Source organism: Rhipicephalus microplus, chromosome X, assembly GCF_043290135.1.
Source record: "Rhipicephalus microplus isolate Deutch F79 chromosome X, USDA_Rmic, whole genome shotgun sequence".
In the NCBI taxonomy this organism is placed as follows: domain Eukaryota; kingdom Metazoa; phylum Arthropoda; class Arachnida; order Ixodida; family Ixodidae; genus Rhipicephalus; species Rhipicephalus microplus.
This window is the reverse complement of record NC_134710.1, coordinates 378,052,255-378,078,227: the sequence shown is the minus strand read 5'-3', so window position 1 is coordinate 378,078,227 and position 25,973 is coordinate 378,052,255. Positions and strand designations below refer to the sequence as shown.

Here is a 25,973-nt window from a genome sequence, read left to right as displayed (position 1 = left end):
GCGATTTCGGCCGACTTCTGTCAATGGCGGAGGGGATACGAGCAACGCGTGGGAAAGAGCGTCGGTGTCCTCTTTGGTCTAGCTCCCGAGCGGTGTTTAGCTATTGTGGCCTTTCTTCTAGGACCATGACGACACTCTTTTCCACGAAAAGCTCTAAATCTCCATCGCGCATTCCGTCGGGAGGACTCGCGCTGTACACTACCAGTTCGCCGCTTGTGCCTTACTGCACGACACAAAGACCTTGTTGTTGAACTGGCCGATGACTTACCCTTGTCTCGTTTGCCCGGCCGATTGCCGCCTTTTATAATCCTTAGTCGTTCCGCTTTCTTGCGGCAACGTTTGCGACCATTTCCCCCACTACTAGGAGGTTCGCCTCGGGTTGCGTCATCGGTTGTTCTACAGCTCAATGGTGCTTCTGCACCACCTGCCACACTACTTTGGCAGTTCGATTTCCTAGCACTGTTGCCATGTCGCGCCGATTCACCTGTGTTAACTTGGTACTCACGCACCCAACTAACCTTGCGCCTCCCATTTGATTTCATTTGCAAAGGACCCGCTGTTCCCTTTTCTTTCGTCCGGCAGTTCAGACGCATACAAATGAACTTTGACGCTGACGCAAAATGCCTAGTCCTGCTTGCTGCGCTAATATGCTTCGAACCTTTCTCAACACGCGTAGAGCTGCTGGTCTCACCCGCGACTTTGCGACGCCTCCTTTGTCTGCGCCGCTTTTTGCGGCTCGTTGCCAAGCCTTCCGATTTCATCGCAAGCTTGTCAACTCTCACACAGTATTCGTCAGCTGTCAAACTCGCACCGTCTAAATGATTTTCGATAAAATCACCTATTTCACACTCTAGATCGGCGGACAGCTTGACGCTCTTAGGAAAAGTGCAGCTGCTTTCCTTCAAACACTCTAGCTCGCATTGCTGAGAGCTGTCTGCGACTGCACTGATATCCCCGCTATCTACTTTCGCTGCTTCTGAGCCTTCTCGGGTGTCCTTGACTACTTCCACATTGTCTGGAAGATCCACCGTCGCGACAAACACAGTTGAGGTCTGTACCAGCCTGTCTACCACTGTTCTAGCTGTTTCGCTAGCATTAAACTGGCACAGCACCTCGTCGCATTCGCTCTGGCCTTCGTGGGTCCCTCTACTCAGCGCAGCATCATTCGCAGCACTCAAACTCGATTCGCCTTCGAATCTGCTGCTATGTTCACACGTGCTAGCCTTCTCTAAAGCTCTGGACTGCACCTCGCACTTCTCGTGCGCTACACTTGCGAATGGCTGAAACTTCCGCCGCCTTGCCTCGACTTTTTCTTCCGACAGTTCAATCACTAGGCTGAGTGCTCGCTCACGCTCTTCACCTCGCTCCCGTTTTTCTATCTCCCATTTTCGCTCACTATCTACCTTGGAGCTATAAGAGACACGCGGACCTCTCTCAGGCTTGGTTTTACTACCAGCACAACATCGCGCGTTCTTCACGGGAGCGTTCGTGAGCTTGTACTCAATTCGATTTCTGTCAACTCTGATGCCGAAGCACCGCAGTAAAGCTGTCTTAGCTACATCGTACCTATTGAACTGTTCCATGGAAAGGTGTAGTATCCTACCCATCAAGTTGCACGGAAGGACACTCGATAAGGCGAAAGACGAATAGTCCTCGTCGAGCTCTAGTTCTCTGCAAACTTTCTCGTAAGAGGTTAGATAACTCTCTAAATCCTCACCCTCTTCAAATGCATGGATCCTCGAATTTACTTGAGACCATCGAAGGTACTGTATTGATCTTTTTCTCTCTTCCTGTTTTATTTCAGGCTTTCCTCCCACTGCTCTCTCTCTTTCTGTCGTTCCAATCTTTCTTTTTCTTCTCTTTCCCTGCTTTACTTTTCTTTTCTTTCCCGTTCCTTTCGTTTCCGTTCCTCTCGTTCGCGTTCCTCTCGCTCCCGTTCCTCCATTTCCTGTTTTTCAAAAATCTCTACTGCGTTTTTAATCTCCTCCTCACTGGATTTTTGCGAGATCAGCCTCACAATCGCTGTCCTGCCCATTCCTTCCTCTATTTCAATGCCTAGATTCTTACTCACACCCAAAAGTTCATCTCTTAGCATGGCCTTCCACGACATGATTGTCGTTGTACTTTGGTCCTGCATCTCACACATAATTAGGTGATCCCTACAACTCACAAAAGGTAATCTCCCTAATCCACACACAATCCAGCTTCTAATAAACTTACACAATTGAAGCCTGGAAAGTCAAAGCAAAGACCAAGCACTCACCACAGCACAGCACCATGTCGTGATGTCCATCTCACCGCTGCCAACCAGTTGTTAAGGGTCGGAAGGAAGGTCGCTGGAGGATACGAAAACAAAACGGGTTTATGGCACTATTTACACATATTTACAGAAAGGAAAAGTTAGTGGTTTCACAAACCACGAGCGTGGTGGTTGAACGTTACATAGTTCAGAGCGACGTCCAGCACTCTGCGGCGTCGTTTTAAGCCCTGTCGGGCTCCTCCCCTCCGAGTGGAACACCAATCACACACACACAGGTGAGGTGGACGAGCATGCACGGTCCACGTGAACACTGCACTGCAAGGTGGCGCCAGCAGGGCTCTTCCTTGTCGTGTGTGTGCCGCTAGTCGAGAGTTCCCACGATCCTGGCAGCATACTTCAAAGGGTCCGCCGCACAGCTCGCCCAATTAGCGGGGCGATCTGCGGTGGCCGCCGCGGTCTCTTCCAGGAAGACGCCGTTCCTGTTGTCCTCTTTGTGGTGACGCGGCAACACGACGTCTCATCCTCCGGCTAGCACGGACAATGTCTGACGAGCCTAGGCAGGCGGCCGGTCGTCTACTTGATTGGGGATTAAAAAGAGCGCCGCTCTCCTGTCAGCTCTGGCTCTGGTCACAACAGCTTCCCCGTCGCCAGATGAATCACCGAGGTCATCGGGCACGCTGCTGCTTGAAGGGACGACAAAAGGGTCCGCATTTGAAAGACGGGAACTCGCCTTTACTTGCCGCGTTGTCTGGGTAATTGTTCAAATCTTCGTCAGCGTCTGGCAGACTGAGCGCCGAAGGGATTGAGAGACGAATCTCCAGGCCAAACCTAATACCGCATACAACGAAGTGGTGCGCACACGGATAGTGCCACAAGAGTGGCGCGACGCCATCGTCATCCCTTTGCTCAAAAAGGACCAACCCACCATGAAGCTGGCGTCCTATCCCTTGTTTCTTTTGCCTCCGAAGCGGGCAAGCTCTTCGAAGCCATGGCGTTGAGGAGACCCGATTGAATTACCGAGGCACGTGCTGTTTTCTTGCCTTCGCTGTGTGGCTTCCGCCGTTCGCGCGCCACTGCCGACCGCCTTGCCGACTTCATCACGACGCAATAGGAAGAATAGCACAACGGAGATGCCTGCTACTTCGTTTTTCTAGACATTAAGGTGGCATTTGACTCCCTGCCACACCCCACCATATTGAAGGCGGGGCGCGAGCTCGGAGTGATTGGTCTTCTCTTCGCGTACATTGCTGTCTTCCTCAGCGGCAGAACCATGCGCGTCGATGGAGTCCTCAGTGAGCCGCGTCCCTCGAGGGTCGGTGTTCCGCAGCGCAGTGTACTCAGCCCCTTCTTGTTCATCTTCACCCTGGCTGACATCGACGACCACATTCCCCGTGCCCTACCTAGTGAGGCGCGCCTCGCTCTCTATGTGGACAACATTGCGGTGATAGCGATGCGACCTGTGCCCAGTGGCAGGCGTGTCAGCATGAGTGTCTAAACCATTCTGGATTCCTTTTACATGTTCAACACGAGCAGGGGGATGAAAATTTCGCCGGCGAAGATGGAAGCGTTGCTGCTGCACCCCAGCTATTGCGCCCAGCGCTGCACACCGAGCATCATTCTCCAAACAACCCCCACCCCATGGAAGAGGCGAGTGACCTACCTCGGAGTTCAGCTGCGCAAACGCCTCCATTGTTCACCAGCGGTCACCGACCAGCTTTGAAACACGCGTAGGGTCGCCTCGGCCGCTCGAGCGCTCCTTGCTAGCGGCAGAGGATGCACGCCGACTCTAGCCCTCCGCATATACAATGGTATGTCTGCGGCGCGCATTTTGTACGGCCTTCCTCTCGCGGTGCTTACGCGTTCCAACTGGGAGACACTGAATGCTGCGCATGGTACTGCAATCCGCCAGTTTTACAGCTTGCCCCATTCTTCTCAAATCAGCCCAACAATTTCTGAGGTGGGAGACATGCCGCTGTCACTCCGTGCCCACCTTCGAGCGCTCAATCCGCTTGCGTCACGGAACGCAGCTGGTGTTGAAGCTTTCTTCGCTGCCGCACTTACGGATGGGACGATGCGCCGCGGCATTCAACGCCTTCGTCCTGAGCTGTGCCCCGCCCTGCTGGCATCACTCTCTGAACATTCGCACACGGATATCGGGAGCATGGCAAGTAAGCAGACGATGCCAGAGTGTGCACTTCGGCACAGAACAGCCGCTACGTTCAACGGACTTTTCGCGGGGTGATTCCTCGTCTTCACCGATGGTTCAGAGTTGAACGATGGTTGTGCTGCGGTTGTGTATATGCCTTCGCTGGAGCTTCACAATCAGTGCAACCTCGCCTGCGAGGCATCGTCGACTATAGCCGAACTCGCTGCACTTGACCTTGCCGCAGATGCTCTCCTTCAACTGGGAGTGCTGTCGGCTGCCGTTCTCTCGGACTCACGAGTTGATCTCCAAATGCTAGCGCAAGACTCCCGAAAACCTCCTGTTGCTTCGTGCATCGCGCGAAAGCTCAAAGTGGCGTAGAACCGCGGGTGTGATCTTGTGCTGCAATGGATTACAGCGCACGTTGGAATATCCGGCAACGAAGCGGCCGACAAGCTCGCCAAGGATGCGCACTCTCCTGGAACCCCTTTGAATACAGCGGTTAACCCATTCGACGTAGCGCGGCTTCGCACACGGCGGCGCGTCGTCACCATTAACCACCTGTACCATCACCACGCCCACTCCCAAGAACCGGATTTTCGAGAGCGGAGCGTGCCCTCCTCCTACGCTTGCGCATCGGCTGCTACCGCAAGGCGGAACGGGTACGCAGGCACTCGGGTTGAGAAGACCCAAACTGCCGTCATTGTCCGCAGCCCCAGAAAAAAATCCATCACAATATCTTTGAGTGTGAGGAGTATTTGGATGCGCGCAGATTGCTCTTTGGTGCTTACAGGAAACTGGGACTCACCACCACCACTGTTAATGCTATTCTCTTTCCCCGGGATTGCGGCTGCATTTCCGATGGAGGCGGAAATGTTGTAGGCCCGTGTACTCAGATTTGGGTGCACGTTAAGGAACCCCAGGTGGTCAAATTTCCGGAGCCCTCCACTACGGCGTCTCTCATAATCATATGGTGGTTTTGGGACGTTAAACCCCACAAATCAATCAATCTTTCCCCGGGCGAACGCATGCCTGGTCAAGCGCGCGCACGCTGTCCTCATGACTTTCTCCGAAACCTCTGCACCCTTTGAGCGCTTGTGACCTAAAGAAACTCAAGTGTCTCCCCACCGAGGTTCGACTGACTCCTATTTGTGAGTGCTACGAACCTCAATTTTTTCCTTGAAGGGGTTACGTGCTTCCGCGAGTGCTTCACGCGCTATATACAACGCGCGGTCCGTTTGTTTTTCTTCATGTGGCGACCACATTTCTCCGGCCTTTTTGGGGGCTTTCCTAGTCGGCTGCGCGTGGTGCGTGAAGGCTTATGAGTCCGTTGCGGGAAGCAGATCGAATGACCCTTCCTATATTTTCTCTGTTCTAAAATATTATCCTTCCTATATCTTTTATTACCATATCCCATTCCTATGTCGACCTGTTGAGGTGTCCTCCGTAAGGAGAGACAGTTACGGTTTGGTAGTTTTCTTCTGTTAAAACCACTCATATAAAGACACCGCATCGCTATTCGGCCAAGCGTTCGAAAGGAGGTGACGAAAAGGTGAGCGTTCCCACCGGGCGCAAGGCACCTTTGATCGAAGTCCATCGAGCCCCAAACACTAGAAGCCGACGGACTGGAATGACATTCGTACTTACTCTAAGTCGTCGTGGAGAGATCATCGGACTGATTCCCGACGAGCGCGCGCGAAAGGTTCTGACAGACTCCACGCTCGGCGCCACAGTCCACATCTGCTACCGTGTAAGAAGGGGTTAATCGTGACTCCCGCTCTCCCAGCGCGACAGACCGCGGAAAAGGGAGAGTCGAAAGGGTTTCTAGAAGGGCCAGTTGGTTAGGACATGAGAACGGCAGAAATAGGTGGCAAAGCCCGTGCAATGGCGGTGGGCTAGCCTCAATTGCCCCAGAAGTTCCTCAAAGCAGTAATATATTCTTAGTAAGGAAGCAGTCAGACACATGCAGAAGCGCATTGCCATCGCCTGGCTCGCTCGGCTGTTCGCTCCCTGGCTACGCTTCGCCTGCTGATGCTCCTATCTTCCCGGTCGCTGTGTACCTCAATAAACCCCGTAAAATTTGGCGGAGCTGCTGGGTAGTGAAAACCTGGAACTTCGCAGCCGGGAACTCAAGCCGTATTATGGCTCTCTGACCTCTCTCTGGGTCGCCAGGATGGCTACCTCTCGATACCGGGGGTTAATGTGATGAAGAAGATGGACACGTGTGGAAGCGCATTGCCATCGCCTGGCTCACTCGGCTGTTTGCTCCATGGTTACGCTTTGCCTGCAGCTGCTGCTATCTTTCCGGTCACTGTGTACCTCAATAAACCCCCGTAACATCTTCCTCTTATTTTACTTCGACACAAAAATTTTGGTTTGGCTGTTTTTCTGTCTGTCTGCCTGTACATTTGTCTGTTTGTCCGTTGTAACGATACCCAAAACGGCTCCGAACGATACCTCAAACGACCAACTCCATACGCAGCACCAACCATTATTGCTCAAGTTTAAGCGTTCATACTTGTGCGATTGTCAATTAAAAAGTAATTATTGCGCATATCTGAGGCACCGTAACAACACATCAATATGTGTGGTCTTTATACTAGGCCCGCCGTGGTGGTCTAGTGGCTAAGGTACTCGGCTGCTGACCCGCAGGTCGCGGGTTCGATTCCCGGCTGCGGCAGCTGCATTTCCGATGGAGGCGGAAATGTTGTACGCCCGTGTACTCAGATTTGGGTGCACGTTAAAGAACCCCAGGTGGTCAAAATTTCCGGAGCCCTCCACTACGGCGTCTCTCATAATCAAATGGTGGTTTTGGGACGTTAAACCCCACAAATCAATCAATCAATCAATCAATCTTTATACTAGGAGAGGAATACATAAGAAATTCTAAGGGCCGTAGCGTTTATCTCGCTGCGCTGACAATGCGACGCTATGCTCTAATAGGCAAGTATTTGCAACGCTTTGCTAGTATGTCAGGGTGGTGGGCTCCTGCCCGTCGCTTTGCGTTCTACATCTTATCGCCTCCAAGACAGGCGCGCACGCCCCTCTTCGTTTTCGAAGATAACTGCCTGATAGCGCTTGTGTCTAGTGGGCCTCGATGCGCTCGTTCGCCTTCGCTGTACGAATCTAGACACTCTATCGCAGTGCCTCCAGAATACAATTCACAAATTTTATCGCGCAGAACATCAAATAAACGTTTTTTCTCTCCCTCAAGACGCAACACTATCGTCTTTCGACGACATTTGCAGTGAAACATGCAGATATGGGGCCAATGGTTTTTTCTTAGTTTTGTTTGTACACTCTCGGTGTTAGTGCGATTGTTTTACAACCAACACTGTACTTTGCCTCCTCTGACCGTTCTTCCATGGTCTACACGTCGGCAAGCGTGATGAACGTCAGCTTTCCTCTACAAAGTCTAGTAAATGTAGATGTTCGTGTTCTTATTATTAGGCTTTCAATAATCATATAAAAACAAGAAGACGCAGCTATTGGACAGGTGTATGCACAATTAGCTCCAGAACAAGGATGCGATGCCACCGATACAATCATACAATCATAGCACAACACCTGCTTTCTCAATAGCTTACTATACCCTGAGAAATCAATGCCTTCTTCACTACTGATAAGTTAGAGCCATAGCTATTCACTTAACGGGAGAATCGAAAAGTGCCTCACCGTTTTCTGTCCTTAGGACCACCATGAGGCATACGTAGAGGATTGTAGTGGGCACCAGTTGATGCGCAGCCTAAAGACAGAACTGGAGTTTACTAGGCTAAAAACACTTGGCGGAAAAAATCACACCACCCAATAAATGGGGAGCATGTTGTGAACACTTTATTGGACAATTGCAAAAAGATGGAACTATATGGCACACGAATCATAGAGGTTCTCCAGTACACTTTCATATGCAAAAGAAAAATCCGCCTCAAAGCTAACTTCATCAGTTTTGTGACAGCGTTATCATAAATATATGCGCTGCTAGGACTGCAGGCCAGCAGTGTCAATGCGATGAGCTTGATGTCAATAATTCTCTGTAGCACACTGCTTAATCGTTCAAGTCTACGGTACATTGATCCATAGTTCCAGATCAGACATATTTAAAGGGGTCGTGAAATGTTCTTCAAAAATTTTAAACTACGTGTGTCTGCCAGTCGATTCATTACTATACCTTGAATCGTTTGATCGTCCGTGCTCACCAAATACCTATAAAAGCGCATGTTCGGTTTGCCAGTTCACTTTACCGTCAATTGTGCAATTGACTTGTTACCACCAGCCCTTTGCTTTGCCTCCTCTGACCATTCCTCGACGCTCCACACGTCGAAAGCGTGATGAATGTCAGCTTTTCTCTACCAAGCATGGTTAATGTAGATGTTAGTGTTGTTATTATTATTCGTTTCTATAGCCATATAAACAAACAGGAAGACGTGGATATTGGACACGTGTATGCGGAATTTGCTTCAGAACAAGGGCGTGATGCCACCGACACAACCATAACACTTCAACGAATACTCTTTTATATTTGATTTTGGAATGAATATTTACAAAATAGGCACTAAGAGAGTCAATGAACTCTCTCTGTCGTCAAGAACATACGAAGACGCAGCGATGTTTTCGAGCCTTATTTCACCGTGGTTTGTAGCATCCTACTGTTAGGCGCCGTCGCCACCATCCGACCTTTCCGAACAACACCGTCATCTGCATAAGCGAAGTTGGCTTGTGGGTTTTGACCCGTACGCTGACACACCCGTGCGATGAGATCGGTCGTCGTCAAAGCAACGCAACGGCGGTGGCGACAGCGGTGAAGAAGCCTGTGCCTGCGAGCACTCGTATCGAGAGCGCGTGGCAGCACCTCAGCCTACGCAAGCCCCGACTATGAGCCTCCACCCTGTGTGCTCATACAATCACGGTTGATAGCTTGAAGCACTGTTCTGCGCTTTGGCTCACGGGTAGTTATTTGCATTGAGCGAACGTTATTTGCATTTTTATAAGTTGAGGGTGCGGCACTATCTGATGATGCACACGGTTGACATAGCGAGGACTAAGTGCTGGACACATGGTTCGATTCAGCATTCGATCCGGCGTGCCTGACCGCATGCAATGTACGACTACTCACCACAGAGTATTATATAAAATGCTAAGAGAGGACACTCCCATAGGCACCTGTGGCTCATTTGGGATCGCAGCGCTCAAAACGATAGTTGGTACCTTCGCAGCCTCAGAGAGAGAGACCACAGAAAAGGATGTCTCGAAGGCTATCGATAAGAAATATTACACAGCCTTCGAGACCAGCTCTGTGTGCGTACTATTCTCTGAGGCCATCCTTTTTCTAACGCGTCGTTTGCATGCATCGATCAGCTTTCTGTAAGCTTCACCACCATAGCGAAAAGCACATGATGCCACTATCTGTATATGCAGACATTTTGAACAACACATGACAATCCATCCAGCCGCCTGAACTTTTATTTCCAAGTAATATCGAGGGAAAGCACATACCCACATTGTTAAGAATTGATGAAAGCAGTCATAAATAGATGGGCTTATTGCACTGCAAGACGCGGCATTATAGCTGTCATATCATGGACATAAATTACACACAAGAAATAAACAAATAGGCAACATTAAAAGAAGACCAGTGGAACAGTAAAACAACAATAAATGCACAGAAGTACACATACGGTCCACAATGCTAGATGGCATTAGTTGCCGCAGTACTTGACTCCGGCATAAACTGCAAAAAGAAAAGAAACAAGTTGGCTACATTTCATTTCCCGCCTTCGCACCAATTTTTCGCACCCCACCACGGTGGTCTAGTGGCTAAAAATACTCGGCTGCTGACCCGCAGGTCGCAGGATCGAATCCCGGCTGCGGCGGCTGCATTTCCGATGGAAGCAGAAATGCTGTAGACCCATGTGCTCAGATTTGGGTGCACGTTAAAGAACCCCAGGTGGTCGAAACTTCTGGAGCTCTCCACTACGGCGTCTCTCATAATCGTATGGTGGCTTTGGGACGTTAAAACCCACATATCAATCAAATGAATCAATTTTCTGCTATGCACTTCACATCGCTTTCTCGCAAAAAACAGTCACAGCAGTTGCTGCAACAAAAACAAAGCAATTAGAGGTGTCATGCAAGGTATTAACGAGGCAGGAGTGTTTACTCCAAGATTAGTCTCTATAGCTTTAGCTAGCAAACATTTTTCTAGATGCACAACTTCTCTCTTGTTGTACTCATAAAGGCTTCAAGAAATTTGCAAACGCCACAGATAACGGTACTAAGCACAGCATCACTTTCCACAGAATATCACATATGCACTTTATTTAACTACAACTATCGGTACAAAAAATAAAACCAAACAACGCGAGCAGCGACTCATTTTCTTTAGCCAAAAAACGATTTTTCTTTCAAAGCCCCGCCGCGGTGGTCTAGTGGCTAAGGTACTCGGCTGCTGACCCGCAGGTCGCGGGTTCGATTCCCGGCTGCGGCGGCTGCATTTCCGATGGAGGCGGAAATGTTGTAGGCCCGTGTGCTCAGATTTGGGCGCACGTTAAAGAACCCCAGGTGGTCAAAATTTCCGGAGTCCTCCACTACGGCGTCTCTCGTAACCATATGGTGGTTTTGGGACGTTAAACCCCACATATCAATCAATCAATCAATCGATTTTTCTTTCAAAGGTGCTGCGCAGCCTTCCAAACGGCCTTTTTTTGTTTGAAGCAATTCACGAAAATAATACAGGAAGTGAAGAGCATGAAACATTTCTCTGCGTTGAACAGCACAATGCAAGAAATGTTAGTTTAAGGTTTGAATGACGGATGCAATACCCCCTTCACAAAGTAATGATGGCAGCCCACCACGGTGATCTAGTGGCTAAGGTACTCGGCTGCTGACCGGCAGGTCGTGGGATTCAATCCCTGCTACGGAAGCTGCATCTTCGATGGAGGCGAAAATGCTGTAGGCCTGTGTACTCAGATTTGGGTGCACGTGAAAGAACTCTCATACATATCGATATACGGACGCGTGTACGCTTTTTGGCTTTGTTGTTTGAACCTACTAAGTGCGGAGCATCTCTTTGCGTACTCCAAGCACTTTTGAAGTCTGTATGTGTCTATCTATTGGCCTATAAGTCTGGTTGCTCACGTGATTGCTCCGTTAACCTAAAGTAAACCAAATTTGTGTGGGAGGGTAAGACGGTTCGATGAATACGACTCACACGTCATGACACAAATAACGTCAGAATCCAGTGGCGTTAGTCTTAAATAATTTCTGCCAGAGAGTGACACATACCCGCGGGCAGGTATGTGCCCCTGGGATGCGGGTCAGTGCATTAAGGTATTGGCACTTCATATCTACCGAGGAGCAGCGAGAGCACACATGGGTAATTTTTATGCGTGAGACATAAAAAATCATTCTACCTTATGTGAGTATTAACTAGGTCTTCGAAGCTAGCTGAACTCTCTCATAATCATATGGTGCTTTTGGGACGTTAAACCCCACATATCGAATCGAAGCTGGCTGAAGGCAAGCGAGCCATATTAAACAGTCGTTTGCTGCGAACGAAGTGAATCTTTCAACAATTACGCCTGAACCACTTTGAAGCGGGCGCCCGAAAGCGCTGCCACGTTTACGTAAAAAATACGTAGACAATGCTAACATGGTGTACCATGTTATAACGTAAAAGTTAACGTGCAATCTGGAAAATAGCACGCGTAAGGTACGTGGTACGGGAAACATATGTATCTGCGCATGCGCACTTTGGTCCCGCTGTCATGTTAAGCCCGGTATCCGGCGAAGCATGATATACTATACCTTTCTAATATTCATGCATCGAAAAGGCGGCTGCTGCAACCATGATTCGATTCCGCGACATGTGGGTTAGCAGCCGAGTGCTTAAACCACTACTCCATGAAGGCGGGTGTTCTTCAAGGTGCACTGACATAGCTCCGTAGCCGGGCCTCTACCATTTGGCCTCCATTGAAATGCGACTGCCACAGCCGGGACCGAAGCTGCGTCCTCCGGGCCTGTAGCCGAACACCTAGCCATTGCTGCACCGCGGCGGGCTTTTCATTGCAATAGTAATTACGTTATGAGATTTCTTTCACAGTCGACAATAAACACTATAGCTGTAGACATTCAGGACTGCCGAGGAAACTATTCTCGAGGTTTCACAACGAGCAGCACGAATTTTCAGGAGGAGAAAAGCGCGAAACATGCAAAGAGCCGGGCTTTGGTTTGGAACTTTAGTGCATTATTTGTAGAGCGTCTGCTCACAATGCAAACCAGGGGGTTGCTTTGACACGGTTGCAAGAAATGACGCAACGGGCGTTCTAAATGCCTAAGGTTGCGGTAATCGGCACTGCGCCACCCGTCTTTTGCCGCGGCGCATGAGGATAGGAGCCAGAGGGAGGCAGCATGCCTCTGTGTACAACTACGTACATTCTGACTTGCCGTGCGTATTCGTTAGATTGATTGATTGATATGTGGGGTTTAACGTCCCAAAACCACTATATGATTATGAGAGACGCCGTAGTGGAGGGCTCCGGAAATTTAGACCACCTGGGGTTCTTTAACGTGCACCCAAATCTGAGCACACGGGCCTACAACATGCGTATTCGTTAGTGATCGCGTGGTTGTAGCTAAAGGAGATCAACGAAGGCCTATAGTATCTTACGTGTTATGCTCTAATAGAAAAATATTGTTGCAGCTATAAGCAGCATGACGGTCACCAAGCTCACTGCTGCGGCATCGTTTCCTATAAGAGTGGGCTCCTAGTAGTTCTTGTATAGAACATTCCAGCCTTTTGCAACAACATTTATTGGCTTACGTTTGCGGTAATACTTTTACTTTTCTGTGTTGTTTTCTGGCTTGATTGATTGATTGTCATTGCTTATTGGTGTGTACTTTGTATATACCACTGTTGCAAATGGCAACAAAAATTTATTATTGTTTTGTAATCATTCTAGCTCACAAAAACATTCAGAGAGTCAAGGCATTAACAACATAATGTAATATATATCTGTGTCTTACGTTCCCACACCGCAACGTGACTATGAGACACGCCGTAGCGTATAGGTTGCGGAAAGTTTGACCATCTGGTGTCCCATAAATAAACTGTCATCACACAGTGGACAGAATCTAAGCATCCTGCCTTTATCTAAATGCGACCGCTTTGTAGGGGTCGTACCACCGAGTTTCAGGTTAGCATCTGAGGCAAAAATGAAAACCAGCATTTCATAAGATATTCTCATATTATGACTGGAAAACAGCGCTAAAAACCATATATATGTGACGTCATTATAGCGTCACATATATATTCTCATGATTAACATACTTTCACAAAAAAACCAAGAGCGGCGTTGTCACACTTGAAACATCCCGGTTATCATCAATAAAAGTAGTTGTGCTGTTTTGTAAGCGCAATGCTCAAGATAAAATGTCACTGTGTGAACATTTTGCTTACCTTTCGACAAATCGCCATATTCGTGCACGTGAAAGCCATGTTTTCCATGTGGTAGATTGGTTATATTGCCATGAAGCTTCACAAAGCTGAATGGTTTCTATGGAGGCAGAAGGCAGGTATTTGCGTTGAAGGAGAAGTTCGCTCTGCTATCAGAATTTATCTTCCCACTGAAATCCCCACCATCCCACTTCTCTCGCTTCATGCAGAGAAGTCACAAGCTACCTGTCCAATTTTGCCTATATGGTCTTTGATAAAACACAACAAAGGGGCAATTTAAGGCATTTTCTAGTTTGTTTTACACAACGCAATGAAAACCAACAGGCAGTGAAGGTAAGAAAAGTATAGGAGGCGTTATTTGTATAGTAACTATCATATTAAAGTAAAGACACTAACATGGAGAAAAACACATCTTGGCGCTGGCAGGAACCAAACCTGCAACTTTTCAATAACACGTCCGTTGTTTTAGCACTGGAGCTATGGCGTCCGTTCTCCTCTTGTCCATATTATTGGGTTCATCTGAACATGCAAACTCGTGAGAGATACTCTACTTCACGAAGTCATGAGAACAAAGCGAACCAGGTATACTTGTTTTTTTTTGCCTGGTCGTGTGACGTAGCTAATGATCTATTTGGGAGCCCACAGTGGTTCAATAATACCGAAAATACTACCTCAGGGCATCAAGTTGACAGACCAAATACAACTTTAAGAAAGCAGTCACATACTTGAGAAACTGCATTAATAGGTAGCAGCATATTAGGCAACGCCGTGTTCATTCTCTCATCTATTTAACAATCTTAACGTTGCCTATATATACGTTTAGTATTTCAATGGCATGCTAACTGACCTGGTGAAATTTGACGTAACCACTGGCATTGCCAACTTGAAACACGCAGATTGCGTCCGAGACGTATGCCCTTCTTCTGCGGGCTGCACTCAAAACTGTAGCAAGAAGTATAGGCAACAGCACGGGCGGCCTGTGCATAACAACTGCAGGAAAAAGAACCAGGTTGCAGTAGCGTTCACTGCGTGAATTTCATTTAATGCTAAACAAAGAAAGGTTAGTCCATTTTTATTTGCAAGGTAGCGTCTACAGTTCCTTCACACTAACCACCAAAGCACACATGTACACAAACGCACTTATTGGCCCAGATGATTATAAAGCCCGAAAATACCCATGAGAAAAACAACTGCGGATGTCGACGCCTTCAAGGTATCTTTACACTTGAGGTAACTTCACTGTTCATAAAGGCGCATGATTTGTCCTATTGTCTTGTAAGAAAGGAATGAACTAAATTGTTTGCAGGGATTGAAACACCAAGGAAACAAGTCAAGATTCGTGTATATTTTTTTTGAACCAGCATGGCTCAAGTGCAACAACATGTTTTATTCTTCATCACGTCCACTGACGCAGTTGAGACAGAATTTCATTTTGAAATCCTTGAAGAAATGCCTTAAACTTCATTTTATTTTGAAAGAATCGGCAATGTGACGGAAAGTAGTAACATTTTCAAACAACGCCTCATTAGACTAAGCACACACACACACACACACACACACACACACACACACACACACACACACACACACACACACACACACACACACACACACACACACACACACACACACACACACACACACACACACACACACAGACAGACAGACAGACAGACAGAGAGAGAGAGAGAGAGAGAGAGAAAGGGCGTTCTAGCTGCAATCGTTAAGGAAGGCCAGTCGATCGCGAAAAGCGCAGCAGCGCTTGCAAGGCACCTTCTTCTGCGACGTTGGACCCAGACAATGGCGAAAAACTTTTGTAATATCAAAGAAACTGTCGGACATATGTTTTGTGACTGGCTACACTGGAGTGCACAGCGACTATGTCTGGGCAAGGCGTCAACAAAGCCGTAACACAACTTCATGTAAATTGGAAGGACTTGAACATTGAACATTAAGCAAAGAAAAGTGCGCAGTTCGTCGGCGGCACGAAACTCGGTGAGTACGCCTTCAAGAGCCTCAAATAAAGAAATAAATAAGCAATAAACAATTGAAGAAAATGCTTGTGCATATGGAAATAAAATACGTCGTGGAGTAATTCCGTATTTTATCACGTGATTCCGAAGGAACTGTGCTAAACGCAGCGCCAAACTTAAAAGGCCCCTCACAACCCCGCGTTCAAAGACAAGGCAGTACTATCCTCCTCGGCTTCCCTACCCTTCGCACAGCCGATGTGTCCTTCTCGTCACTTCGTAAAAGCACGTGTGCAGTGTCAGCACCAAGTGTAAAGCCTATCAAGATTTCACGCTTGCTTGCTACACACTTATTCCCGCTTGCTTACTCTGAAACAAGACACCCTTCTGTAATGTAAACTTTAGACGTCACAGAAATTGCAGGTAATGCGTGATGAAGTGCTCCAGAAAAGCGAGAATTGACAGGAGAAAATAACGCACTCATTTTCCTTTTGAGGCTGGAGAGCGGCACTTAAATGGTTTGCTAATGACGTTCACACGCTTGCAATGGCAGTCGATGCACCCGATGCTATAAGTGTGCGTGGGTGACCTATGATTGACCTTTGGAAGCTTGCTGGTATAGCAGCACAACACAAAACATGAGCCTTATATACTTGTGTGTCTTGTTCTCGTGGTCCTGTTCACCTAGCTTTATCTTCGTCGACCTATGACGTTCCTCTATCAAGGAAGTGATGCCCCATCTGCGCCGACCCATGTTTCGTCTACGGTAAGCGTTAGTGTTTCCAGAATATTAGGAGGGTGTTTCCTGACAAGCGAAGTATTGAAGAACACTTCCTATGTGAAGGCCACAACACTCGCCGGCGGCTGCATTTCCGATAGAGGCGAAAATGTTGTAGGCCCCTGTACTCAGATTTGGGCGCACGTTAAAATACTCCAGGTGGTCGAAATTTTCGGAGCCCTTCACTACGGAGTCTCTCATAATCATATGGTAGTTTTGGGACGTTAAACTCAACATATCAATCAATAAACACTCGCCTGACTTCACGGTTTGAAATCATGCTTCTACTTCCTTTCAGAATTGACAATAATGTGTACCATGTATTGCTATGGTCAAAGTGAACGCATGCTCTGTGTACTGCCCCTCTCCATCGTGCACATTGAAGAAAATTGGGAAATGGGAAGGCATTGCAAAATTTGTTCGCAGGGGACTGACACGTTCGCACAGACATTATTATACACCACTGCTCACGAAATAGGAATCGAGTTGCTCAGCAAAACGTGTTATTGGGCTGTTAGTTCATGAATTATTAAAGCAAAAACATTTTGTAGTGCAAAGCGAAACACGCGGACAGACGAAGAGCACTTGGATAGCGCTAACTTCCAACGGTGTTGGTTGAATAAAATTACGTACGCATGTATACACCGCAAAAGAGCCGCAAGGGACATAACCCTGGCGAAAATCAAATGGTAAACTAAGAGTTAGCAAAAAATTCTTTCTAGAAACATTGCATATTAAAAACGCTACATGAGTTTGATAGCTGCTCGCATTCATGTCAAATAGATTGCAAATTTGATACTGCTACAGGAAGGAAAAAGTAACTAAGAAAAAGTAAAAGAATACTTTTTACTACTTAAGGTGATAACAATAGCTTTAGTTGAAGAGGAACTGGAACACAATTCTTTAAGCTTTTTTGTATCCAAACGGTGTGTCACTATAGATCACAGGTGCAGTACTCTAAGCATAGGCAAACAGAAAAAAAGCAGAAACGCATTTCTTTCTTTATTTTTCTCAAAAGGGAGCGGCTGTGCCTTTGACGTTAGAGGTGTAACAGGAAAGCAGCAACAATACCTAAAGTTCAAATGAATGCATCTCATTGCCATTATTGTCACGAAAGCCATAGCTGAAAGCACAGAGTGGCTGCTTACCAATGGCTAGGTATGCGGTGGGTGCCTGTAAAGATGAACAGTTGCTACCGCTGCTATCTCTTGTGTACGTTGCCGCCATCGCTTCATTTTTAAAAGCGAGGTTGAAGGAACAGAACAATATATGGTGAGAGAGATACTAACGCTTGGTTGATTCTAATAGGGAGTAAATGTGGCTGACATTTAAAGAAACTTTTTTAATTTTTTTATTTCCATGGTAGTGGTCAATCACTGCTATAGTAGTGGTGTCGGACGGCTGCACATCGTCGTTGTGATTTGATGACAGCTTGAATTCGCTGTAAAACGCCAGGCTTGCGTGAAAAGTGCAGCACTGTCACAGTGAAAGCTCAAAGAGTGGAATTTCTAGAAGCACTTGGAAACTTTCTTGGGGCTACTAATGCAAGTGAGCTTGTATGGTACCCTTTCCACCATAAATCGTATTTTCGTCCTGTTGCAAAGTACCCACGACGCAACCATATTTTATTTTTCGGAGAAGAAGGTACCCGCTATGTAGTTGCAAAGCACTATGGGTTCATTCCTGATGTGGTAGCTTCTGACGATGAAGAATTTTAGCAGAGTGCTTTGCAATGAGTTCAAAGCATTCAACAACCAACTCGTCGCGCAATGCCTGTTGTTTGACATCGCGCCTGCTTATAAAGTCTTACTTCAATGGATTTCAGAGCAGTGGCATGGCTCTGTTACGATTCTGGAATGCGACGGAGAGGACCAACGTTTGATTTTTGGTCCATCCTGGATAATTTTTATTTCGTTTTTTTATAAGTGATACCGGTTACAGATACGAGTGGCGGGGGTGAACAACCATGACGCCAGAAAAGGTGGATGGAGGGTAGCCACAGTAAACATAGCCTTTATGCCAGATGGACAGTCCTATGATGGAGTTATCTATGCCGTCTTCCCTTTTACTTTAACAATTATTCCCTTGGTGCATTCATTTGGTGGGCAACGCAACACATTGAATAACGCTATATTTTAGCACTCATGCAATACCACTTGGGCGATGACATTTGTGGAGTGGGATGCTTGTGCCAGTTTGCAACGAAACAGCGATCACTCTCTGCCTGTAATCCTAAAAATTTTGTACACGTGTCATTTTCCAGTTCAAGTAGCCTGAAAAAGCTACACCTATGTAGTCTAATATACTTGCTCGGCGCAGTGGTTTAAAATTTGTCTTACAACTACAGTAAACCACATGCTTAGCGGTATTTCTAATTCACTGTGTCATATATTTCACTACCTGATTTCATTTTTCATTGGGCAAACCATTCTTGGCGACAATTATTCTCTTGGTTATATTGTACCTGATCTATGTGGATCATTCATTCCACGATATTATAAGTGTGTGCTAGCTGACAATTAAATGGTATTGTTATTTATGGGGTGACCAAAACTATGTATGGTAAATGAAAGAAAATATTGTTCGCAAAGCAATACACTCCAGTGGAACGCCTCCAGTTTAGTGCAACAGGATTGGTTCTTCTGTAGCACACTTCTATGTAGTCTGCTTAATCTTTAATGTCGAATTCAACGGAGAAAACAGGATCGGAGGTGTTGTTCAGAAACGAGTGGAGGGCAGGGCAAAGTAAGCAGCGCCGCTAGATAGGTGGTCTGAATGCGACACGCATTCAGACAGCTGGTGGGAGGCTGATGAGTGAGAAAAAAAAAAATCGAAGCTCCGGCATGCATTTTGAGATAGAAGCAAAACACGAGTGAAATCAGTCAGCCGCATGTTCGACATTCTCCCCATTTCCAATTACGTACGTTTGCCCCGCGACGCATCCAGCAAACGTAGCTGCGCACACTTGCATCGCACGCTGCCGTGCAATTCAGCTGTGAAGGTATGCTCGAGAGGATGTCGCTGCTGGTGTGACCGAGGCTTTTAAACAAACTAGAAAGACGAAGCCGTCTTGCTGCTACCGTTCCCTGCATACTCAATGAAAAGCGAGGTAGTACAGGGGTCGAGATTAGACGCAAAATTGCCATGAGACTCCCTTGTATTAACAGCGTCAACTGGGCCAACATCAGTGATGTCAAAATACACTTAGCTGCGACCATTGCCACCACTATCTTTAGGGGAAGCAAAATAAAAAAAAAAAACGAGTGGGAAAGCAATTCTTTAACTGTCGATTTTGGCCAAGGCTGGCCGGATGGAGCTTGATAAGCTGTGTACCCTCTCTTTTCGTTGTTAGACGTTATATAACGTTCCAATTTTCACATCACGGAGTTTTCACTACTCTGGACAAAACCGAGATGAACATATTGCGCGTCAATGTGCCCTCATGAGATTCTTTCTTGGCTGCGCCAATTTCGAAAGCCGTTCAATAACTCTAATCATGTGATCGCGTTAGCTATTGAATAAGGTTTAATGCAGCCTATTATTTAACGCACTTGTGAAGTTCGGTACACCTTCCCTGTACGGTTGGCAAAGCATTTTGCAGAAGCTCATAGTCAAGGACAGATGAGCCAAGTTTGTTTAAGTTTACACTTTCTTTACACCGTGGAAGTTTGCGGTGCTGAGGCGGTGCATCGACACTGTAAAGTCTCTTCACAGTGAAGGCGGCGAGGCATAGTGGGCCAATTAGCTTTTCGAAGCGGCCAACGCGTGCACCTGTCAATAACACCAGCTTCCTTTGGATTCCCTTGGGGCAGAAGAGACGGACAGCTCGCGCTTTTGTGTGCATGTCGCTATGGCGTGACAACGGTTCTCCAAAAGGTACGCCCGCACGGTCACCGCGCCTCTACTGGTTGGCCTTCTGATTAGCTGCGGCGAAGCGTTGAGCCTTGGATAGCGATCGTCCTAGCCGCCTCGTTTTCCGCCCGCGTTCGCGCTTGAATAGGAGGTTTTTTCCACTTTTTCCTATTATCGCCTCGCCGCTTTGGCCGCCCCGCCTTCGGTGTAAAAGAGATTTTAGGAACACGATGACGTCCCGGTCTTCGGCTTTCGTAACTTAATGGGCCCCGCCGAAACGAACAGTCCGAGAACAGCTCCCCTGCTTGACCACTGAAAAAAGCAACCTTTCAGGATAGCACTTTAAGCGTGCTCCCAAGTGCTCCTGTTGAATCAGTGCAATTTGCCGTTCGTGGTATGATCGAATGCGCAATACACTTTCAAGAACAGCTTACACGGTAAGAGTGTATGAAAGGCTGTGGCATGTATTGAAATATATATTCAAGTAGTTTTTAATTAATAACGAAGGTTGAAAAATTCTTCATTCGTAGCAGATGTGTCATAGCAGGAGCCAGTTGATTAGAAAAACATAGCGAAAGATTGTGGTTGTGGTATTCTTCCCTAACCGGGAAAACATATGTTTGTCTCATGCAGTTTTTTTTCTCGAGTGCCTTCAAGGTAGTTCCTAGTTTTCGCCTAAGGGAAATCATTCGCGTAAGCCAGAGTTATGTTGATTGTTCCTCCTCGAACATTGTACTAACCTAGTGTCGTAGGTGGCCTCAGAGCCAAAGCGCTGTTGTTCATTGCTTTCCCAATCTGCGGTCCACTGCAATTCTCCAAGATGAGTCCGGTAGAAGGTGGATGTCCGGATTGCTGCAGAGAGACCACCTTTCGCGTTTCAAGTAGTTATACCCGGCATTGTCATAACATGCACAGAAAACCGCATGTGCCATTGTTTCATGTCACGTGTTGAGATGCTGCACTCTGAGTTTCTGTGTAATCGTGTTTCCCAAGAAAGTAATGTTACATACGCCATAAAATTCATGATTGCATCCATTCATATCCCATCCAATAAATGCTTGTCGTCTCAAATTACGTTAGCAATGTATCCATACACTACTTTTTTGTCTTCGGAAAATCGGTTGGCAATCAAAGAAAGCTGGAAACTGCACCTCAAAAAGACACCGCTCCCAGAGGTAACAGCAAGTGTGCCATGGTACACTACTAAATAATTTGTGTTCTAGAATAAAGTGAATGACATGGAATAGGTCACACTATAAAAAACGAACAAGAAAGCAGAAAGAAAAACACTGACGTTTTTTAAAACAATCATTAAAAGATACCAAAAGAGAATGCACTACTTAAGGAAAATTTCGGCAAGCGTAAAACGATCAATACAATGCAAGGAAATAGTCAGAAATAAGGTACGTGCAGTCTGTTTCACCCTCACGGGAACTCTCAGAGCACGTACCATCGCGATGCGGCCAGTGCTGCAGTCGTGCGCCGGCAGCAGCTCGTGTGTAGTGTTGGCCACCGCGCTACGCGCTGGCCGCATTGTCGGACAGCAGGTAGATTTCATCGTTACTTTTTGGTTACTGCGAGAACTGGGCCAACCTCACTCATAGCTCATCGAGTAACTGGGAGTCTCACTGCCGTCCAAAATAGGTGCAGTCATCGTTGCCACATGAGACAACGCGAGGTATGAGGTGAACTTGAAGGCTCAACGCCCGCATTTCAGTGCCGACGAGCAGATGCTGCTTGGTGCAATGAAATGTTGAGAAGAATCGCGTTCAGGTCGTTATCTGAACCTGCAGCGTTTTTAAATTCGTTCCCATATGTTTTATTGTGTTGAACCCACATAGGTTTAGAGCATTTGCCGTACTTCCTTCATTTTTATTATTTTTAGCGTGAAATGAATACCACGTCTGGTGATTGCCCAAGGCTGTCTTCCGTGTCGTAGCGTATTGCCGGGGACATGCAAAAATAAAATATACGTGAACGCACTCAGTACCATGGTGTTTCACAAGAGCGAAGAAAGTTTGCTGTAAAATTATTTTTCAAGAACTCTATTAATGCCAATGATGGCCAATAGATTGGCGTCACAGAACGTTTAGTAAGAAATATCAGCCTAGTTCCCGCAGTAACGATGAAATAAGCAGGCTTCACGACCATATGGAGGGTGCCCACCGCCATAGCAGGCGATGTGGTCCAACACCACGCTCGTTTGGTGTCTGCGTATGCGCGACCTGCTGCCGATACGTCACTTCAGTGGTGGCCGCATCGCGATGCCATGTGTTTCGACATTTCCCCTAAGTGTGAAACGAACTGTAAATCTTCTAAGCTTAAACTTAATCCTAAAGTAGGTAAAAAGATCTTGATATTGTAATAACGCAAGAAAATAGGTAAAATGTGCAATTGCATAAAAGAAAAATAGTACGAAGAGTCGACTTTTCACCAACATACCAAACATACTTTTATTACAGTCCTCAAGAGTAGGTTAGCAATCGGAAGGGCTTCGAGCGAAGAGAGAGAAGAAACATTTCTCCAATTAGGGTCCACTTTCTATGGTTATGGTCCTCAGATGATCTGACTAAAGTGATTGATTCCGCTCTTCGTAGCATTTCTCTTGTTACAGTACATGGTATTTTGTCATGTCCATATATTATCAATCATAAAGACGCCTCCACAAGCTTTCGAACGATTAATGACCAATTGTGAAATTCGTTCCCGGATTTGCTGGACTTGCATGAAAGACAACACAGTGTCGCCACTTGTACAGTTACACTCACTCCAGAATATTGTTGATCACGGAACCTTCGCTTTTGTTTCATAGCGTCGGTGCATAAAACCCACAGTATTTGCACCAAAGTACCAGTGAAGCAGAAGTGAAGTATTTGAAGGTATACTCTTTCACGTTTTGTATAATGGGCACCGATACCTCGTTGCTCCAGCAAAGTAGCGTTGTTAGAAAAATTGTCATGAGATATTTACTATACATGTTTGCCCTACACATGAGACTTCCACACCAAGAAAACACGAAATACGGTTTCAAGTGACGCCGTTGCGGACGGGTCACGTCGTTCATCTCTCTTGTTACCTGTGTTTTGCGCTTTCTCGATTTCAAATACTGCCTCGTTCTCATTCGAAAGTGTTATCTTTTCTGGTACAAACATGAATTGTCCACTGCCTATGTCGATGACTTATTTCATATCTATAGAACTATGAAGTTTGTAGACATAACGTACTTGGCTCGACACGAAACGAGCTCATCGCAAAAAATTTCTTCCCGGCTACAATATGCGACCCTGAAATGAATATTTGAAAAGTATAACTTACGAAAGCTGGCCAAGAAGTGTTGATGGTGGGCAGTCGGGCTGCTAGTAGTGGTATGCCTTTCGTCGTCTGCGAAGAAACTTGAACAAAGCGTGCCCTGTGTGTCACTCCAGCTGCGATCCTCTACGTGGCTGCGCGGCGTAGACAAAGAACAAAGAAAAGTTGCATGTATTGTGGACACAATGACGTGTCTGTGGTCGTGGATATCACGTGTTTGTCGTACGAACTACAATAGAACCAAGCCTTTAGTTCAGGAAATTCAAGACGAATGTTTGTACACGTATTTGCGCAAACGGTGGGCTCTGTATTCGCGCGTGCACCTTGAAATTCATCCGTGACTCCTCTCGCTAACTTCAGTGGTGAACAGAAAAAATACGACAAAATATTTCAGGCAGAGTGTCTTTTCGGTGATGCGTAAGCGTGGTGTTCTGTTGTAAGCTGTACCCTTCCCAAAAATGTTGTTTTTGGGTGGCATTGACGTGGCCTCTTTCATATTTTTGCAGCTCTCTACTGCGTCTCAAACGGACCTCTGGCAGGCACGTCCCGCAAGCACACAAAATTGTCGTTCGAATGAAATTTTAGCAAAGTTGGAACGTCAATAATGTGTACAATCATCTATGTCGGCTTTGACCTACACTTTGTCCAACAAAAGAATTTCGTTCCAATACCACAAGATGAAACGGACAGACAGCAAAGCCATGGAAAGCATAGGGGACAATGTTTCAGTTTCCGTCACTGTATTGTGGTGATTGTCGCTTAAAGTGAAAGACATTGAACTTGACGCAAAAGTGCCTTCTGCGTCTGTGGAATTCGAACCCGCCCCTCGGAATTACACTCAATGGTACAGCATCGGATACGTAATTCGTGGCGACATCAAATAATGGGGCCTGGGATGAAACCCGGACACACAAAGAAAAGTAAGTTGGTTAATTCACTTACTTCTTTGTGGTGCCAATCATCTGGCGCGGTCGAGATACAAAACAAATAATTTTCTTGTTGAGTCGGCAGGAAAGTTTCTGTGCATTTAAAAAAAAAACGCCAGGCCTACGCGGAAAGCTCTGCACGGTCACAGCGAAAACTAGAAGAGTGGCCTTTCAGAGCCTTTTCAAAACACTCATTGGATAACTACTGCAAGCACACTTTCTTGAAACCCACTAGGGAATTAATAATAAACTATTAGGCAGTAGGCCGGCATTCCCTAAGCTATTTTTCGCCATCCTTCTGAGAAGCGTGGTATCCGCTAAACACATGCAAGAAATTTCCTGCTAATTGTTCATGCGGCGGCTGACCACGATGGGGAATTATAGTGGAAGTGGGTATGCGCCACAGTTAATGAGGGAACAAGAACAAGCTTTTGTAATGGGATGGAGCATTGGACAGCCCACTCGTTACGCTATTCGCATTGTGCGACGACTGGTTGTTCTTTCGTTGTTTTAAAAGGCTTTATAAATCGTATTAACGCTAATGCTTTCCCGACATCAAGCCTGCCTAAGGCAAGTTTCCACAAGCACTAGCGCAGCTCAGGGGAAGAATACTGGGCTGGCACTCAGAGAACCGGGGTTCAAGCCCCACTGTGTCTTTGGTGTTAGATTCTTGTTTTGAATTTCGCGCGATGTGGTTACGGACACTGGCCGTGCGGCGGAGGCAGACAACCGCACGTAACCCGAGTTGTGATCTCATAACAGCTTTCGCTGTAAAAAAGACTAGTTATCAGTGGCATTTTTTCTCCTAGAGACGAGTTCAGGTCTTTCTCATAGAAGGGTGCAAGCGCTATTGCAATCTAAGAAATGTTACTCCTCTTGTTTCATCTTGTGTCGACAAACTTAGGTTAGCATCCTCCAAAGGCAAATCTGACACTAATGCGTGACTTTATTGCTATATAAAATGTTATGCTTTACGCTCGCGGTACTGTCTTTAGTCATTCATGCGTCCTTGCTTTTCCAGCCTTCATTTTTTAGGGGCGAAGCTCCTTAAGGTGTGGTCTGTCCTTCCTTAGTTGGTGTATGTAGCCACCTTGCAAACATCACACTACAACCCAACACCTATCTACGACTTCAGCGACCATAAACCCAGTACTTTTGAGCAGTAGCCAATATGGAATGAAAGATGGTCGTGTATTTGTATATAGGTGCGCGTTAAAGAACCATAGATTTTCCCACAGTGTCCGTCTCTTGTTTCTGCGAGGCCGCCTGTACTTTCACCTTTTG

At 46.6% G+C, this 25,973-nt stretch overlaps 2 protein-coding genes across 4 annotated transcripts in view; one reads left to right on the top strand and one right to left on the bottom strand.

Moving 5' to 3' along the window:
• LOC119161048 (superoxide dismutase [Cu-Zn]) overlaps positions 1-23,910 on the bottom strand; it is an 81,323-nt gene extending 57,413 nt beyond the window's left edge. For all 3 annotated transcript variants that reach the window (XM_075880034.1, XM_037413371.2, XM_075880032.1), the window contains exons 1-5: positions 23,770-23,910; positions 21,195-21,306; positions 14,702-14,844; positions 13,858-13,954; positions 8,079-8,148 (exon numbers count right to left, since the gene is read on the bottom strand). In XM_075880034.1, coding sequence (XP_075736149.1) covers positions 8,079-8,148; positions 13,858-13,954; positions 14,702-14,844; positions 21,195-21,237 — 353 coding nt within the window. In that variant the 5' untranslated portion in view covers positions 21,238-21,306; positions 23,770-23,910. The remainder of the gene's footprint in view (positions 1-8,078; positions 8,149-13,857; positions 13,955-14,701; positions 14,845-21,194; positions 21,307-23,769) is intronic.
• Positions 23,911-24,135: 225 nt separating this feature from the next.
• The window catches only part of LOC142776412 (uncharacterized), a 51,142-nt gene continuing 49,304 nt past the window's right edge, over positions 24,136-25,973 (top strand). Inside the window, exon 1 of the mRNA XM_075880037.1 lies at positions 24,136-24,683. Within this exon, the coding sequence (XP_075736152.1) occupies positions 24,605-24,683 (79 nt within the window). The 5' untranslated portion in view covers positions 24,136-24,604. The remainder of the gene's footprint in view (positions 24,684-25,973) is intronic.